The 18,404-nt window shown below is 50.6% G+C and overlaps 3 protein-coding genes across 3 annotated transcripts; 1 reads left to right on the top strand and 2 right to left on the bottom strand.

Annotated features, from left to right (window-relative positions):
* Nucleotides 1-610: 610 nt before the first annotated feature.
* On the top strand, nt 611-2,131 carry TGAM01_v208901 (cell wall integrity and stress response component; the record flags this gene model as incomplete). Its single annotated transcript, XM_018806956.1, has 4 exons — nt 611-740; nt 797-1,065; nt 1,320-1,463; nt 1,559-2,131. The coding sequence occupies 4 exons, from the start codon at nt 611-613 to the stop codon at nt 2,129-2,131; spliced, it is 1,116 nt and encodes a 371-aa protein (XP_018659846.1).
* A 2,387-nt stretch (nt 2,132-4,518) lies between these two features.
* On the bottom strand, nt 4,519-6,375 carry TGAM01_v208900 (hypothetical protein; the record flags this gene model as incomplete). The annotated part of the gene is made up of 4 exons (XM_018806957.2): nt 4,519-5,436; nt 5,546-5,972; nt 6,055-6,202; nt 6,333-6,375. 4 exons carry the CDS (start codon nt 6,373-6,375, stop codon nt 4,519-4,521), a joined length of 1,536 nt encoding a protein of 511 aa, XP_018659847.1.
* Nucleotides 6,376-10,750: 4,375 nt separating this feature from the next.
* TGAM01_v208899 (hypothetical protein) lies at nt 10,751-18,313 on the bottom strand (the record flags this gene model as incomplete). Its single annotated transcript, XM_018806958.1, has 3 exons — nt 10,751-13,265; nt 13,335-13,420; nt 13,481-18,313. 3 exons carry the CDS (start codon nt 18,311-18,313, stop codon nt 10,751-10,753), a joined length of 7,434 nt encoding a protein of 2,477 aa, XP_018659848.1.
* Nucleotides 18,314-18,404: the final 91 nt, after the last annotated feature.

Below are 18,404 nucleotides of genomic sequence, written 5' to 3'. Positions count from 1 at the left end.
TTATTAATATCGTCCGCCTTCTCTGGTGCTGCCTTGGATCTTTGCAAGTGCTTGCAAACGCTGTTTACGGCCTATTTGCGTTCGAGCCGCACATTCCAGTCGCCATTGTCGCCAATCCCCGAAGATTTACGGCCTCGACGACAACGTCACGCTTGTTTACGCAGCATTCCGGTGTTCAGTCTCTAGGCCATTGTGTCTCTGATTTGAACAACGCCCTCCCCGGCTTTTCAACCAAGACATATCCCACACACAATACTGCTGCGCAATTTGTTCAATAATATCGACTTTGGGTACGATACCAAGAGGCGATTTGGTGCTCTTGCCTCTCGATTGTTGCGCCTCGGGACGAGTCCAGCACTGGACGCGGCTTGATAGTAATCTGCTAAGAAAGGCGGTTATGGCTTGTTGCTAAGAAGCCATTCGAATTCGATCAACAAAAATTTTGCAGGAAAGGTTTAAAAAAACAGAAGGAAAGATAAACAAAAGGGCAAGGAAGTCACGTCAACGACCGACTTTCAAGGGAAAGCGTGTTTCAAAATTGCATGACTTTTTAAGTCTGCACCTTCGAGACCGACAATTTAACACCCATTCGACTCTTCACATATCTACCATGGCCTCATCTAGGAACAGTGGCCTGCAACAGGGCTATCTGGTTCTGCTGGTTCTGGCCCTTACAACCTTAGTTTCTGCTATAGAAGTTAATGTTTGCGCCAGTTTCAACACGGCCCAGACGCCATTGAGTAAGTCGGCTTGTTATGGGTAGAGCAACAAGACCAATCATCTAACTCTTCGATAGACGTCAGTATATACCAAACCAACGGACTCTGCGGAGGCTTTTGCACAAGGAAAAATTACGCCTTTTCCATCACACAGAAAAACTCCTGTTGGTGCTCCAACTATTATCCCGACCAAGCCTCGGTCGTCGACACCAAAAAGTGCAATGTACCTTGCCCAGCCTGGCAACCTGAAGACTGCGGAGGACCTGGCTTGTTTGGGTACATTCTCCTGAATGAAGTCGCCCCATCCGGCACCAGCACGGCACCAGCAAGCTCAACAACAGCACAGGTAAGTTGAAATTTTGTTTGCGGCGGCGCACGCGTGTTATTGTCCACTTGGAATCAGTCATGAAATGTACGGCACGAGACCATCATTAGGAGGACTGGACGCACACTTTCTCGGCCTGGCCGCCACTTTTTGTAACGCCTCTTCTTTGTCAAAAGCCTGTTCTTCTGAGAAACCAGATGGGTTTGGAACGAACCCCCTGGGATTCCAGATGAACGTTGTGATTGTGACCAATAGTGTGACTAAGACTGGTGCAGAGCACAACGTCAACAACGTCCTCAACAACGTCCAGCTCCACAACTGCTTCCACCACCGAGGCCACTTCCACCTCGGCGTCCTCCTCCTCCACCTCCTCTTCCACATCAGAGACGTCGACTACTTCTCCGAGTAGCTCATCCTCTGTATGACTTGACTCCTGGACAGCAGTTCCGCCGCCCAACTTTGAATGCTAACTTGACATGCCGTGAGAGAGCATAATAGCTAACATGTTTTATAGTCGAGCTCCACGTCGTCGTCATCGTCCTCGTCCTCTGCCAGTACCACGCCCCCGCCCTCCTCGGCAGCATCATCTGGTGGGCAGAGCTCCAGCGGCAGCAGCAGCAGTGGTCTTCCCCTGCAGACAGCGGACCCAAGCGGAGACCAAACCGGCACTACTTCCAAAAAATCCAAGTCGGGTATTTCATCTGGTGCCATTGCTGGTATCGTAGTTGGCGTTGTGGGTGGTGTGGCGCTCATCGCCGCTGCCCTCTTCTTCTTCCTCCGGCGGAGAAGGCAGAATCAGGACGAATACCGAGACGACCCCAGCGTCCGGGGTAGCTCATCTGGTATGGTGGGATCAGTCCCTCCTGAGATGAGCGTAAACAACGGTTCTCCAGCTTCGCCGGTCTCTGTGGCCAACAGGAACAGCACAATCCAGATTGATCCTCGAATGGACCCCTTCAAGCAGGGTCTCTACATTCGTGGTAGCCACGAGAGTCTCAATACTCTACGAGATGATCATGACTATTCACGACGCATCCAAAGGCCCCCGGTGCTTCGAGCCACGAACCCTGATCCTGAGGAGGCATAATAGGGAATCGACTGAATTTTCTCCTTTTTGGCTTATTTGTTTTCATACACGCTCGATTTTCTGTTTATTGTCTTTCGTTGCATTGGACAGGTCTTCTCTTTTCATTGGTTTCTTTTCCTTTTTGGTTTTTAGAAAAGATCGGAGCGCCACGACAACTATATGAATATTTGCCGCTTCGGTTCGAATACACATGAGAAAAAACAAAAGAATTTGGGGTCTTGTCGCCTTTCGAGATACCAGGATGGCGTTGGCAGCTTTCTGTTTTAATGGGGAAGGGGGTACATACGAGCAAGTAAAAGGGGTCGCCAAGTTGGTGCCGTGGAGATTGAGATTCGATACTCTTCATCACGAGACGAGACGATCGGCCCATGAGCGGCGCTGGGGAACATTTACGCGTACCACGGTCACAACATGACACGATCGCATCATTCCTTATACTTAATAATCACCTCGCAGTCGTTTTGGATTTGAGGGAGCAGCAAGCCGACATTGGCATAACCGGCTTGAGATAATGGAGTTTTGGGCAGAGCGATGGCCGCGCATAGGGGACTGTGGCTAAAATTGGCTGGATAGCTGTACATATTGGAACATTGGGGGAAGGAGTCTGAGCAGACATAACCGCGTATACAGCATGGCGGCGATCTCGGCAGCGGACATGGCGAGATTCGCCCAGCATATGAAGTGCTGAATAGAATATATTGCTTTTTGAATTGCGACGAGCGGTTTTGTTTGAATTGGTTTTGTAAATTAGCTTGTCGCCCTTTGAATATGGCAAGTTTGTGAATGATTGGCTGTTAATCAATAAAGTCGTCTTATTTGGCTGATGTTATTCTATTACTTAATGTCTATGTTTGCAGGCTGTGAGTGTTGATCATTAAGAGAATACAGTGTTCTTTCACCTTAGTATACAGCTTTTGTATGTTTTGATGTATGGACTGAAGACGAATAGCGTGCTGGATGATGACGTTAGAGTCGAATAGCATTACACTTATACATTACACGCCATCGCGACGATTTGCTATAAATCATAATGACAAGAGCAAAGACGAAACTTGCCAGTAGATACTCTTGGATGTCATTTTCACTTCCAGTGTCAAGCTGTTTAGTAGTAGTTTTCCTTGTTATCTCTATTAGAAACAAAGAACCAAAACATCAGGTGTGTCGAGATATTTGCAGCGCAGCATGTCAATTACATTCGAACCAGTACTATATTCCCAAGCCCTATCTGTACCTATACTTCTTTATATCAAATTTCAAGAGTGCAATACTGTTTGCACCAAGTCCGAACCATGCAGTTATGATAATGCTGCGTTGGGCATTCGCTGCAGGGTAAACAATAGCAGATATAAACCTCAACACACTTGCATCGCAGGCTCATGTAAACTAGACTAGTACATACTTATGAAACCAACCACGCTCTTCCTCAAGAGCACAAAAAAAAAGCACAAGGAATCCAATGCATCAGTTAAAAGATGAAGTTCCACTCTTCTCAAGTATAGAAAGGAAAACGAGAAAAAAAAAAGAAGGGCTTTCCGACGGAGACAGGATTCGAACCTGCGAGGCCGAAACCATATGATTTCTAGTCATACCCATTAACCACTCTGGCACTCCGCCTATCGGATCGCTTGCAAGACACGTGCCTAATAGTATCCTATAGAGTACACGTCATTTCATCTAACGGTTCATCGATTCAAGCTCCCACCAATCAAAAGATTCCATTTTCCCGAACCTGTTCATTTTTTGCCATCGAGTTTATAAATAGAAATATTTCCTCTTTTCTAGTCACATCGTAATTGCAGGACAGCGCCACAACGAAGCTAGATAACGCCACTCCCACTGCCATTCCCTGTAACTGTACATTCCAGTCGCTCGTATCCGTAACACACAGATAGGCAACCAATCTCATATGCAAGTAAAAGTATTTATTTCATCATGGCGAAAATCATCTGCCCGTGTGTGAACAATAGCATTCTTTCTTTCTCATTCTCTTTCTTCACCTCTTCTGTCTTCCATTCCCCTCCCCTTCATCTATATACACTTGTCCTGCCTCGCTTACACATGGGCCGAACATTTAGTTAAAAAATCAAGAAGCAATTTAATATCCGTAAAACAAAAAAAGCCATGATACCTCGCCTCTCCCCATTGTCGGCGGAGGCTAAAAAAGAGCATAATTGAAATCATGTCGAAAAATCAGATGCGAGAAAATGTGAAAATAAAAAGACCTTCAACCGCCGATTGCGCCCTCCCTACCGTTGGTATCGTAATTAAGACAGCCGTCATGATTGTTGTAAATAGTGATCGAGATTTCATCTTCCATTTTCAGTTTTATCGCATTTTTAGTTGGAAAGAGATGTCAGTCAGTATTTTTTCCCCTCCTCTCTCACTCTCTATGGTTGTTGTCTCCAGTCTCCTTGGTAGGGCTCGGGTGGTCGCTGAGGACGTGATGGGGGCGACTGATCATTGTACGCGTTGGGGTTGTAGGGCGAATGTGTGCGCGATGCGCCGCCGTACGGAGGTGGGTCGTATTCGTAGGGCTGTTGATGTAGATGCTGCTGGCCGTAGGCTGACGGCGGCGATGAGCCCATCGACTCCGGGTTGGGTTGCGCATCGTAAATCAGGCCGACTCTCTCCTCACCGGTTGGAGACATGACTCCGCCACCGACGCCGTGATATGCCGTTGTTGTCGGGTCGTCGAAAGCGTGGTTGTATGAACCCTGGCCAGGCTTGGGCTCGTGGAGATTGCTCATGCTCAAGTTGTTTTCGTCGATGGGAGCACCGAGCTTGTAGCTGATATCTTCCTTCCGCCTCTTGACGCCGCACATGAGCCAGCGCATACCTCGTGTAAAAGCCTTGACGAGATCCCACAGGTTCAGGGCATCCCACAGAGCACGCAGACCCAAGAAACCCCCAGCGTTGGGCAGAGAAGGCTTCTCCAGGCCAACGGTACCCTTTGATGCGTCGGGAGACGGGTAAAAGGATGCGCCAACACCGCGACGATAGACCTGGTATGGGAAGGCCCAAATGTGCAGAATGGAAAAGATGGCCATTTCGATGCAGAGAAGCATGGCTGGAATACCGACTTTGAGATCAGGGTAGGCGAGAACTTTGTTCGGGTGGACAATCTTGAGCGTCGACGTGCCGACGGAAATGGCCAACGATTGCCAAAAGGACAGGAAAATGACTAGCTTGATGGCCAAGACCTTGATGAAAAGTTTGTGCCCAGCGAGGGGTTTGGCCAGCTGGATGTAAAACTGAATGAGGCAGTACATGGCAATAGTGACGGAAATCGCATTGATAGCAAGAGTCTGAAGGGCCCCAAGACAGTCATGTTAGCTCAATCCTTTGGCTGTTGTTGCCCCTCCTTAAATATGACGAGCATGAAGAGTCTGAGAGCGATATGATTGGTATGCTTACCCAGATGTGAGCAAATATGGGAGAGTTTGAGCTCTCGCAGTAACGGCCAAAATGCTGTGTCAAGACGGCGGTAATGGTCATGGCGACTCGGATAAAGCAGTACTGATACACGCCAATCCAGACAATGTTGAACCAGGTAAGACCGCTCTTGGGAGTGCGCCACGGGCCTCTTTGTCCGCCGCAGCACTTGGCAAGCCAGTTAATTGGCAAGACCCAAGGCGCGATGGGCCGCAGATTCCTAAAGAACTCCTTTTGCGAGTGCAGGTCGGGCGCACAGTAGTGACATAGCAGGCCGAAAAAGGACGCGATGGCAAAGGCCTCGTAGCAGTCAGAGATGACGGAGAAGTAAGTGGCGTGACGGTACCATTCGAGCTGCATGTAGGAAGAAATGGCATAGACGGGGACCATGAAGAGGATACGGATGATGCTGCCGAGGATTGTTAGCGAAATTCATGCCGATACAAAGGCCGCAAAGGAGGCCGCAAAGGCCCATCTGAATCGCTTCTTACTGTCGCTGTTCTTTGGGTTGGGTGTAGTGCGAGGCGTGCATGAAGACGAGGTACAAGCTGAGCACCACGGCAATGAGAGTGCAGCCGGCGGAGATGACTCGCGCGAGGTCGTGGAAATCAAGAGGGCCGACGATCTTGACTTCGGATACTGCAGCGACGTTAGCTTCATGGTCAAGTCACATCCAGCCCGTCATCGCTCCCTGCGTCGGAGTCTGTTTCGTAGTGGCAGAAGCAAAGCCGCTGGGGACTCGAGACGGGAATGGCGAGAGAAAACGTACTGCCCATCTCCTCGAGCGTCGAATTACACGTTAGATTCAGCATGGCGGCGGTTGCGTCATCAAATGTTGTCTATCGTGTGTTTTGTTGGAGCCCACCGGGGGCAATAGCCGACCAGACAGCCAGCAGAGAGGCGCGCGCGCAAATCGGATCGTCGTTGTTCGGATCGTTGTTCTCGTCTGCCGCTCACTCCAGCTCTCGTACGGTCGAACGTCCCTCAAGCTCAAGAGCTGAAATTCTCGTGTCGTAAATTGCAATGGTGAAAGAAGCGCAGATTCGAGTCGTCGTTTGTCAGCCGAATTCCCTCCTCTTTGAGCTTCTCGATGCGGCGTCCTAGTCCGGGTCGTAATTCGGCGGAAACACTGGGGCTGGTTTTGAGATGGCTCGCCGTAAGTTCCAGCCTGTGGTCGAGGATTCTACGGGTCCACGTTGTTTGTCCTTGTGGAATGCCAGACAAAGGGCGGAATGAGGCGTGTGTCGCAGTCGCTCTGGCAGGGCTGGACAGTTGGAAGCGTCCGGAGACGAAAAACACAGATGACGAGGTGGAACGAGCGGATAGCGAAAGGAGAAGAAAGAAGAAGAGGAGAAAAGAAAAAAAAAGGAATGTTTGGCTGTGGATAAAGCAAGAATGAAGAGCGATCGACTGGCCTAGAGAAATAAGAAATCAGACAAGAGTATGCACGACAGGGATCCGGGAACAAGAGACGTCTGGGAGGAAAAAGCGAGAGGGAGAGGAGACTTGTAAATCCGGGCAGGGGGGGTGCAGAAAGCATGAAGCGGGCTTGTATAAGTACATGTACCGGTACGAGAGCTGGCCGGGCGCTAAGACGGAGAGTCGGTACGTGAGAGGAATGGGCTGTCTGGGTAGCCGCTGCGGCAGGTGAATCGTTTCGACATCGGCTCGTGGGCGGTGCTGGTGGCTGCGTTTGCCAGCGGGAGACGGCGCCACAGCACGAGGCACCGGCGCTGGACCAGGTACCGGTACACGTACACGTACAGCAGCTACAGGCAGTTGAGTGGTTCAGACGCAGGCACAGGCACCCCGGGTTATAGTGCGTAGGGGTTCAGTCCTCATGCATTGGCTGTTCACTGCAGACGACCCATGCTCCTCCATCTCATGCTCGTCTTCGTCTTTCCTATTCTGCAGCCCGTATTGATTCAGCCACAGCCAAACAAGCCCGCCACTCAAAAGCTCACAGCACGCCCAAAGCAGAAACCCCGTCCAAGCCCCTCCCATGCAGCAGAGAAACCAAAAAAAAAGTCACATTGACGCCTTGCATGCTGCGTGCGCGTGTCGCCGCTAGTGCTGCGGATTTGGTGTGGCAGGGGGAGGCTGAGCCGCTGTGGTGGGAGGTCACTTGGAGCAGTCGCGCGGTTTTGCTGTTTCAGAGATCCGGCGATTTTTGCGGTTCCAAAGACGGTTGAAACATGGCAGGCGGCAGCAGCGCAGTACCGGTACAAGCTGCAGCTTCGTCATCATCGTGCATGGTATTGAACGAACTCAATGGACTTGAGCTGTTCAATGGGCTGTTCGCTGATTAACTGCAGCGCCTATTACTGCAGCGCCTATTACTGCTGCTCCTTCCCGGAGTCCTACCAAGAACCCGCCGATCCACCGCAAAGGCGGCCTCCCGCTGCATTTATTCTTCTTTTGTAATATCGATACTTTATTTTATTTCGTCTACCGGCTTGTTCTTTTTGATCGTGTTATTTTTCCTTTTCAAGCTAGCTCGCATGAAGCGATTGGTCTACTTGATTCTCGATTCTCTTGTTTCCGCTGCTATTGCCCCCCTAATACGAGTTTCAAGCCCGTGGCCGGAGATCGGGACTGCGGAGCAACTAATAATGGCTGCAGGTACTCTATTACGCAACGCCTGTTCCTGCCAAGACGGAGTTTTCAACGTACCTGTACATGTACTTGTAAATGCGAATCTCGTTTGGCCCTTTTTAGCATGTGCTTGCGCTTTCGCTTACATGTGCATATGAAGACATGCAGACTGAGTGATGCAAGATGCAACATAATTTAGAGAAATAGAGAGAATTAATAGATCCTCTCATCACAGCGATACATCCAGCATTTGATCCAAAAACGCAGTCAGTGCACCAAAACCGCCTTGCAGATCATCAGCAAAACGCACATCATCCTGATCCTCCTCATCAAAATCCCGCCAAGCCCTGCCTCAGCCCCCTATAGAGAGCACCAGACGCCGCCCCAGGCACCCACTTTAGCCCACATCACACTTACAGCGTCGCTCCCGCTTTGCCCGCCAAACGCTGGGCTGGCTCCCTATTTTTCCCTCTTTCAGGGGCTCCTTATAAGGATGCGCGTCGCTCCCGCAGCACGTCACGTCACTGTGGGCTGCCCCTCGATGCTGTTTTGCTGCAGGATTCTGCACATCCCACTCTCCCGTTGATGCCGTATCAAAGTATCCAATGTCCATATATGATAGAAGCAAGCATGCACGTTATAAAACATTGACAGCTTGTAACGAAACTTGGCACAATCCCTCCAGCGCCAAGCCTGCAGAGATTGTATAATGGAAGCCTTCAATCTCCCAAATTGCCGAATTACCTGCTCTCCGCACAGCTAATCCCCGGCCCCGAACTCCGTATTTGTAACCATCACAAATTCCGCATCCAATATTATGTCTTCTCTTCTGCTGCCACATCGTGAACTACCAAACTGCAGCAAACAACCTACCCGCAACCTACTTTATCATTCTTTGGGAATGCATACGCACATACGCACATACACTCTATATCTCGCCTCACCTCATCTCATCTCGACTAAGCCAGTCAATCCTCACCGGCCCCCCCACAGATCATCAGCTCGCTACACTGCAAATCTGGCCTGGAAAAGTAATGAATAGTAATCCTTGCCATAGAGTAATACTGTAAATAGTAACACCGCCGCACAAACTTACACCAACGCAGCCTCCGCCACGATCCCATATAAAACAAGAAACCCCACACTTACACGGCCCTCTTCTCTATCGAGATAGTAGTCGATGGTGGAAAAGAATGCTCGTTTGAGACTCCATGAAATAGTCCAAAGCTTGCCCGCCAACGATACTCACCCTTCTCACATCATCCCGCTCTTCTCAACCCCATTCATGCCCATACATGAACAAATCAGACATCAAAACCCCATGCACTGTGTAGTACATCAAGCACCGCCTCTCAACAACTCCATACACGGAGTACAAAACAATCGTCAGATGTAACACAACAATAGACCGCAAATCTAGTATGTATTACCAGAGCTACCATAGCCTTTATCAAAACCCACAAACACAGCATAGCCTGAACATCCCTTAGACTACGCTCGTCACTTGCGATATCAAGCAACATTCACGACGCCCCTCCCATCTCGACATGAGACACTGCAGGAATACAGCCACATAGTAATTCCTCCTGCTACTACCGTTCAACCCTTGTCTCTCTATCTCTCTCTTTTTCCTATGTGACAATAAGTCTCCCTCAAAAATAAAGTTGGATTGACACATATTCCTCTCATACCTAAGCCACCAGATTACGCAAGCTTGCTGGCCATAGCCCCTACGCCAAGAAATTCATTCATTCATTCAATTTCTTATTTCCCTCATTCAATTGCCGACTTAACCGTAGCATGCGTGTTGCATGAAGATAGCGGCGCGTAAAGACTCTCTTGGCATCTCCCTTTGTCTCATGAAGAATAATCGTACAGCTCTCATCCTAGTGTCAGGGTAACCCTACACCTCGAATGCCCTTTCCCCATTTTAATTCTTCACATATCATACAAAAATGGCCAGCGTCATAAATCCTTCCAAACATCCCTAAGCCACACTACGATCAAGCAATCAATCAGGCAGATTGCAAAGTATAAGTAAGTAAAAAAAAAAAAGATGCGATATCGTCGTTATACAAATCCCCTTTTCCCGTCTAACCGTCCAACCCTCATAACTAGACCCTGAAATGCAATGCCATAAAATTTTTGCTTGCTTGTTTTGATAGAAAGGAAAACCAGGTTCTTTTTTTTATACGTTGATAGATTTGAAGAAGTGTGGATTATCCGTTTCTTTGATAGGTAAACAGATAAAACACACAAGATGGCAAGTATGTAGGTGAGCAAAGAGGTAAAAATGTAGATATGTAAAGTTGCATTATTTCTTTCGTCTGAATCGATCTCGTGGTCGTAGAGACCGCCGTAAAAGGAAGGGAAAAAAAAAAAAAAACCATGAATAAGTAGAGAAAGAAAAAAGACAAAAACAAAATAGTAGTGTACAGAACGATATCAAAGTTTCGCGCCTGACAAAAGTGGTAAAAATGTTCTGTAGCACGGTATGATAGTAGAAGGCTCCGATTAATCAAAATAGGTAATGAAGTCGGCTAGAGCCATCGTACCAACGCTTGACATAAATCGAACTCTCTCTTTCTTGGGCTATCGTCGCACTCTCTTCTCGCGGTCGCTCAACAAGGCCCCGTCGGCTTCGTCACCTCTCCTTTTGCGGCCTCGGTCATCCCTATGTTCCCTCCGCTGCTCCTCAGTACGCTGGGTTCCGTCTCTTTGATTTCCGCGGTTGGCTCTATTGCCGCTTCTATCATCACCGCCCCTATTTCCTGCCCCGCCATCGTTCCTATGCCGTGACTCTCGGCCACTGCTCGGCGTTGCTGCTGCTGTATCCCGAGAGCTGCCGTCTCGAGTCGACCTACGATTGTCTCTATCCTCGCGAGCCCCCCCTTCAGCGCCGCCAGCCGATCGCCTTTCTCGGTGTTCGCTGTGTTCTTTGCCATCGCCTCTCTCTCGCTCTCGGCTGCTCCGGCGAGACGGCCGCTTGGAGCGATCGTTTCGGCCATCCCGGTCTCGTCGGGCCCGTTCATGCTCGCCACGTCCTGATGCCTCTTCGCCGTTCATAGTGCCACCTCGGGCAGACGAGTCGTGCCATTGTGCTTCGGGGCGATCCGGCGTCGGAGGAGCCATGTCTCCTCCGGCCAACACTTGAATATCAGAATGACCAAGCATTTGTCGGGGAGGGTTAGAGCGAGGGCCAGTGGGCCGTCCTTCGTTTGGCATGGAAGCCTGGGCTTGCTGGAGCATATTGTTTATGCCTGCTAGCTGTCTTCGTCCACCACCCGACCTGGACGGTCTGTCGCCACCAGAGGCAGGACCCGTGGGCACGTTAGGCTCCAGCGGAAGAGTGTTGGTGGACATCCTAGGTCCTGACCTCTCGGCGTTTCCGGAGGAAGACATTGAATGGCGGTTATGGCTGTGTCCATGTTGTCCATGCTGTCCATGGCCGAATGGAGGAGGCCCTGGAGGAGGAGGTGGTGGAGGGGGGGCGTTGGGTAAGGAGTTGCTGCCCATTTGAGCAAGCCGATCGGGGTGCACTCCAGATGATGCGCCTGCACCACTACCTTGGGAAGAAGGTGGATTCTCCGGTGCACCACCGCTGCCGCCAAAATTTCTCATTCTATCAGCATGTGGCCCGGCAGGAGTGCCCGAAGGAGCAGATGGTCCAGTGTTATTGTGCTCATAGCCGCCACGGCGATTGCGTCCGGATGCAGGACCTGAAGGAGGATGTCGTTCTTGTGAAGGTGCTCTAGGCGCGTCGGGGGCACTATATCGATTGTCGGGTCGGTTTGACATCACCGGCGGCCCGCCTTGTTGATTATTTCTGGAAGCACCTCGTCCTCGTCCTCGCGGTCCCAGAGGGATATCCGGGGTAGTTGTGGGTACCGGGTTCAGCCGTCCGTAATTTTGATCTTGATAGGGTGGCGGCCGATGATCAGGCTCCTGTCCGAGCGCTGATCTTTGGAATCCTGAAGACGACGCATCTCGCGTCTTGTCCATGTGGGCTCGATCTCCGTCGCGATCCGTCCCCTTAGTACTACGATAATTTTCACCACCGCCACCACCACCTGGTGAGCGACCACGAGCACTTCTTCCAGCTTGTCGATTATCTTGCTGAAAGTTGTGCCCATGTCTATCTTCGTATGGACCAGATGGAGGACCGTGTTCGTGTCCGTATCGTCCACCTCGTCGAGGCGACTGAATCCGAGGGCCTCTTTCTCGTCCATCACGCCCGTGCGCACCATCGTCGCGATCATCGATCAATGCAGCTCGCTCAGGGTTGATCGATTCGGCCGAATCCTGTGGCCCTGGTCTTCGAGAACGAGGGCCTCGGTCCTGCTCCGGACCTCGTCGAGTTCGATCTCCATCATCTTGAGCAAATAGTGCCGCCCTCTGTGGGTTCATGGCTGGCTCAGATGCCTCTGCCGGGCCAGAAGGAGCCGTAGGTAGCTGAGAAGACATGTCGTTTCGATCTTGAGACCTGTTGGCCCAGGAGTCTCTTGCCCCCCACTCGCGGTCTTGTTGCCTTGGGCGAGGTGGCAAGTCTGTTGGGCCGGCATCCCGAGGCGCCGTTTCGTTTCCGCGCCGATCTAGGTATTCGCGAGAACGGTCCGGTCGATCTGATTCGAGATTTCGGGGTTCTCGAGGTTCCCTTGCGTCACGATGTTCTTTGCCCTCTCTGCTATCACGGCCATCCCAAGTTTCTCGCGGCTCCCGCCCATCGCGCTGCCTGTGATTATCTCTCGAGTCCCTCATATCCCGGCGATCATGTCCGCGGTTCTGAGCATATCGTTCTTGGGTGAAATGACTCGGTATCGGAACATCTGGTCTACTAGGAAGAGTATGTGCCGGCCTGTCAGGTAGCGTATGGGAGCGAGGATCGTTTCTAGGCCCAAACGAGCCCGCGCCACCATGACCGGCGGCCAGTGGAGTAGACGACCGAGGAAGCCCAGATGCGTCCTCCCGAGTCATTGATACATCTCTCTTGGAGCCAGACGGTTTGGTAGGTAGAGAATCCTTCTGCATGGCGGGATTGGACTGGAATTTCCCGTCCTGGACTTCTCCATCTTCTCTTTCAGCCGTCGATGGCCTATTTGCTGGTGATCTGTAATTTAGGGAGTTAGAGTCGGATTCAATAAGATATTCTCGGTTAGAGGTAAAACGATTCACATACCTCGCGGTTTGTGGCTGAAAGTCTGTAGCCGTAGCACGTAGATTCGATGATGCCAATTTATCAACTTCCGATTGAGAGCCGCCGCCCTGTTGTTTGGAGTATCAGTAATCTGCACATATAGCAGTCATACACCGAGAATTACTCACCGCATTGGGCCTGAAAGCTTGAACCATAACCCATCTCGATTTTCTCTTTTGTAGCTCGGACATGGCACCTTGAGCGGCAACTGATAAATCCACTCTGTGGCCTTCCTCGCTGTCGGCCGATGTCTTGGGTGCAGCTTCCTGTTTGGTAATCTTTTGGAGCTGCGTCGTAAATTGGGTGGCCATGAAATCGATGGCAGGGAAGTAATCCAAAACAGCTTTGAGAACGGTAATGGCATTTCTGATGTGCATCCACTCCGTCCCGGCCAAACAACTTTTCAGTGCTGTATTCAAGTTCTTATGCCAACGGAACAAGAGATCTTTGAACTGAGCATGCTCCATCAAAGTATCCGGTTCCCCGTCCTCCTTGAGACTGACAGCGAATCCAAGATATGGCCGGTCGCTAGGCCCCTTGCCTTCCTTATCATATGCGCCTAAACGAGGCTGATCTTTGTTATGCCTACCTTTCTCCGTCGTCTCGTTCTTGTGCCATCTGGATAGGTCTCGGAGTATCAAGTTGATGAATCTTCCAAGATATTCGGCTTCTCTGACCGAGCTAGTGAAGATTAATGATCGCAACCGGTTGGCGTTAAAGAGTCGATCATAAAGTGACATTAGCTTGAAGTTTGGCGCTCTCAGTTCGTGTAGTGCAATGATAAATCTGTAGGTATACTCGGTATCTGCCGGGGACAAAAGAGCTCTGGGGAGGAAACATTGTTCCAATAGAATGTCAGAGAGGCTGTCAGTCTTGATTTTAGCATCAGGGCATATAGACTGGAACTGCTCGGCCAAGCATTCCATCCATTTGGTTTTTCGTTGGCGGTGTTCCTTAAGCTCCATGGAGAGGCTGAGCTGCTGTTTCAAGAGTTCCTGTCTCTTTTCATTCTTTCGCTCTTGGCCTCTGCGAGACATGTCCGAACGATCTCTAAGAATAGCTTGGCCTTCACTCTCAAGTCGATCTTTCTCTTCTTTGTACATGTCTTCAGGACAAAAGAGGTCGCCGAGCTGCAGGGCCCAGAAGACAGAATAGACTTCTGGGTTCATCTTTTGCCAGACTTCGGGACGCACGGCTTCTTTGACGGCTTCGACTATAGGCTGCAGAGGAGCAAGTGTCAATGATTCGTCGAATTTCTGCTTGTATTTTACATCAGTCGTCGAACGTGAGCCAAGGGAGGCGTCGTTATTTCCCACCTGTTCATCATTTGCGGAAGCTGCTAGACCCGACTTGTCTTTCGGTTCGTCGGTCATAGAAACATCTCCCTCCTTGTCGGTAGCTTCCTGTGCAGCCTGTGAGTTCTCCTTTGTACTTTCCGCTTCCCTCTGGCCCCAAGGATAAAGCCGGTGCGAGAGGCTAGATCTGCCAATCAAGAAGGCAATGCTTGTATCCAATCCATATGAACTAATCAATTCGTTGATTGAGGGAACCAAAGCATCAAACGCCGAAGGATCAAGGTTGCTCCAGATAAAATCAAGATACTGTATGAGGATTTGGTGAGAGTCGTCTATGATGGTGGACAGGTATTTGATGTGGGCTTCGTCTTCGGGGACTTGATATATGGCTGACTGGCGATACTGTGCGAGATTAAGAAGCACACGGGCCGCGAGTTTTGAATCGGTGAGGGCCAGTATAAGCCTCTTGGAGCTCTTAACATTGTCGAAACGCTTGTCCTGACCTCGAATCAATGTGTGGCGACGTAATCGTTCTCCACCAGCCATGGACCGGACCTGAGCATCGGTAAAGTCCACAGAGTCGACAATGCCGCCCATAGATGTGATGAATTCCTTCAAGATGATTAAATCGGTTGAATTACCTCGTTGAAGCTGATCGTTGACGTATTGAAGGACAGGAATGGGATTGATGGCCGAGTAGCGCTTGAAAATTTTACCCGAGAACCTTGACAGAGCTTGAAGCCATTTGCTGGTTGTAAGCGCATGGTCGGCTTGAGTGCGACTTCGAGATTTGCCAAGAGAGTTCATCAAAGACCAGACGAGGACGTCGTAGGAAAGGTCGGTAAAATATTTGGCACATTCGACAAAGCCTTCAATCAGATTAGGGTAAGACTCAAGCTGTTCGAATGCAACCCGAAAAACGACTCCAGGAGAAGAATAACTTGTTTTGGCTAATTGCTTGGCCATCTCACTGATGTTTGTAAGCGACACACGCTTCATAGTTCCTCGTGTCTCTGCAGTAGCACGAGCAAACGCTGCACGCATGGTGGACAAGCGAGATATCTGGCCCTCAAACCATTCTGCGTAAATAGAGTATCGTGTAGTCAGTGGATATCTGCGGAGCATGTCCCAAACAGCGTTGACGACGGCTACATTCGCTTTTGTATGGCTGAGGGCCGGCACAAGGAGCCTGCGAAGAAGGTCATGCCATCGAGCATAGTTCGACTCAGACGTATCCTCACTCAGACTTTTGTTTCCAATGCTAGCCAGTTTAGAGAGAAGAGTCTCGTCCTTGCCAATGCTAACACCAGAAATGTTGAGAAAGGTGTTGCACAAAGTGAAGACGTCATCCACAGTTTGACAGACCGGAATGTTATCGGCCCATTCATCCCAGTAGAATCGGTAATTTTGGCTCTCGTTAGTATCCCATTTGTCCGGATATGGCCATCGCCAGATCTTCTTTACTGGTAGTCGGGTAAGCCGAACACTCCCCTTTGCAACGCCGCTCTGGTCTGCGGAGAAGATTTCTTTGGTTGGGCAGTCGACTTCGGTTCCTCTGTTGAAGGGTTTTGGGCGGCTATCGTTGAAGACTTTTTTCAAAGAGACATGCAATATGCGGTGAATTCGAGAAAGGACTTCTGGGAACAGCTCTGGAATCCACGGGAATTTTCCAAGAATGAAGAGCGACTCTGGAATGGCGCCGATTGTCAAAAGTTGAACAAGTAGCCTCACTTTTTGTTCCAATGGCTCCGGAAGCTTCTTGGAGTCCTCAGTAGCTTCTGCATTACCAGATGTCTTCTGCTCAGGGTCCGCTTTCTTCAGCGGCTCTCGCCTGGTAGCGCTGGTTGGCGTGGGATTATCGTCGTCGCCCTGAGGAAGAACACCCGCCATGAGTAAAGCATTCATCGGACCACCACGCGACTCCTTCTCTTCCTGCTCTATTACTTTGGTTTGCTCTTCGCGGACATGCTCCATGTTTTCGTCAGAGGGTGAGAGATGAGGGTAGATGTCGGTGAGTGAGATGAAGCCGACTTTGATAAGAAGCGCAGCCAAATAGAGCAGATTGGCAGGAAGCACATCGAGTTTATCTCGAAGCTCACTGTTGTAGAAGAGCAATTTGAATCCCAAGAGCTGCGCAGCAACCCTATTGCCTGGGGGTGGGAGAGTCTTTGTCTCTTCTATCCACTGGCGCTCGATGTCGGTAGTTGATTCGCTGCTGTTGCCGTTGGTGAGCTTTGGTCGGCTGGAAGCCAAGTTTGATGGCTCCCTGCCACCCAGTTCAAAAAATGCTGCCAAGTGGACTTCGCGTGCTCGGGCCCAGAAGGCAGTATCTCGAGCCAGTCTCTGTTGTGCATTGAGTTCCTCGTCTTCCTCAGTAGTGTTCCAGTAGAGATAATCCGGCTGAGCCCAGGTTGGTAGGCCACCCGTATAGACCGAGGAGCCAAGTGTGAGATGCGAGCGCGGCCACCAAGAGCTGATGCGCAGAAATTTGACGAAGAATTTGAATTGCTTGATCAGAACGGCGGCAGCGACGTCAAGAGTGACGTCAAGCACTCGCCCAACGTCCAAGTCAAAGGTTCCGATCAGAGCCTTTACCCTCTCAAAGGTTTGTTCTGCGAGTTCCGGAGCGGGTGACGGTATACTGCTCGTTGTGAAGAGCTCAGTGACAAGCTTCGAGTAGCCCTCTGTCTCTTCGCGTAAGAGGTTATAGTTTGCTTGCCGGTAGAGCAGGTTTGTCGCCTGCCTTACACCAAGCCTGGCAAACGTGTCCCGAATAAGTCCAAGCTGCTGAAGCAAAGGCGCATCGAGCACTTGCCGCATAAGCGTAGGAGACACCTCGGTGGCAACGAGAAAGTCGCGAAGAGAAGGGCGATATATATCAGGCTCATTATCCATAACAATGGCCAGCGAGTCGAGAAGTAGCGTATGGGGGGCGACGTAGGAATCCTTATTTACCTCTGTCGCTTCATCTCCCAAGATCTCCTTGACACATTTTCCAGCATCAGTTGCATCCAGTCTGCCCTCAACAACGGCGTGAATGAATTCCTGGAACAAGCTAGACAGTTCTGTGATGTCAACGTCTTCCCGTGATTGCACACCGTGTTGTACGATTTCCTCTCGTCCGCGCTCTGCCCATGATCGGATCTTTTCCTCTGTGAGATTATCATAGCGATAATTTGATCCAGTTGGCGTGCCGTTTTCCGATACAGGCTCGGCAGGGTTATTGGTCGGCGGGAGCGGAGCAGGAGAAGGCTTCGCAAAGGTAGGTGGCGGCGGTGGTTGCTTTGATACAGGAGGGCTCGATGCTTTTGGAGCTGCTGGAGACTGTTGCAGCGTCTGCTGAGAGGAAGAGGTGCTGGGCCTTCGCGCAGCTTGAGGCTGGTTCTGAGGGTTCTGCTGATTTGGACTCTGCTGGTTCTGCTGGTTCTGCTGTTGCTGTTGATAGTTACCGCGTATGTTGTGGCCACGCGACGAGTCTCGTCGACCAGCGTTTTGATGTCTGCCTCGGCCTCGGCCCCGGCCTTGGCCCTGGCCCTGGCCCTGGTTCATGTGGTTCATGCTGATGTCTCGTTCGTGATGCGCGATTTCCGAGTCGCCTGGATTGTGTGGTGATGGTCTGCCTCCGTCGCCTGGTGGTCGTTCGAATCGCTTTCGCTTCGGGGGCATGACGCTCGAAGATGCAGCGAGGAATCGGCGCGTGTTATACCATCAGCGGCAGACTTCCTAGACCATCCGCGGATAGATCTAGTTGGCTTCT

Source organism: Trichoderma gamsii (assembly GCF_001481775.2).
Source record: "Trichoderma gamsii strain T6085 chromosome Unknown Scaffold_40.2, whole genome shotgun sequence".
Taxonomy (NCBI): domain Eukaryota; kingdom Fungi; phylum Ascomycota; class Sordariomycetes; order Hypocreales; family Hypocreaceae; genus Trichoderma; species Trichoderma gamsii.
This window is presented reverse-complemented; position numbering and strand designations above follow the sequence as displayed.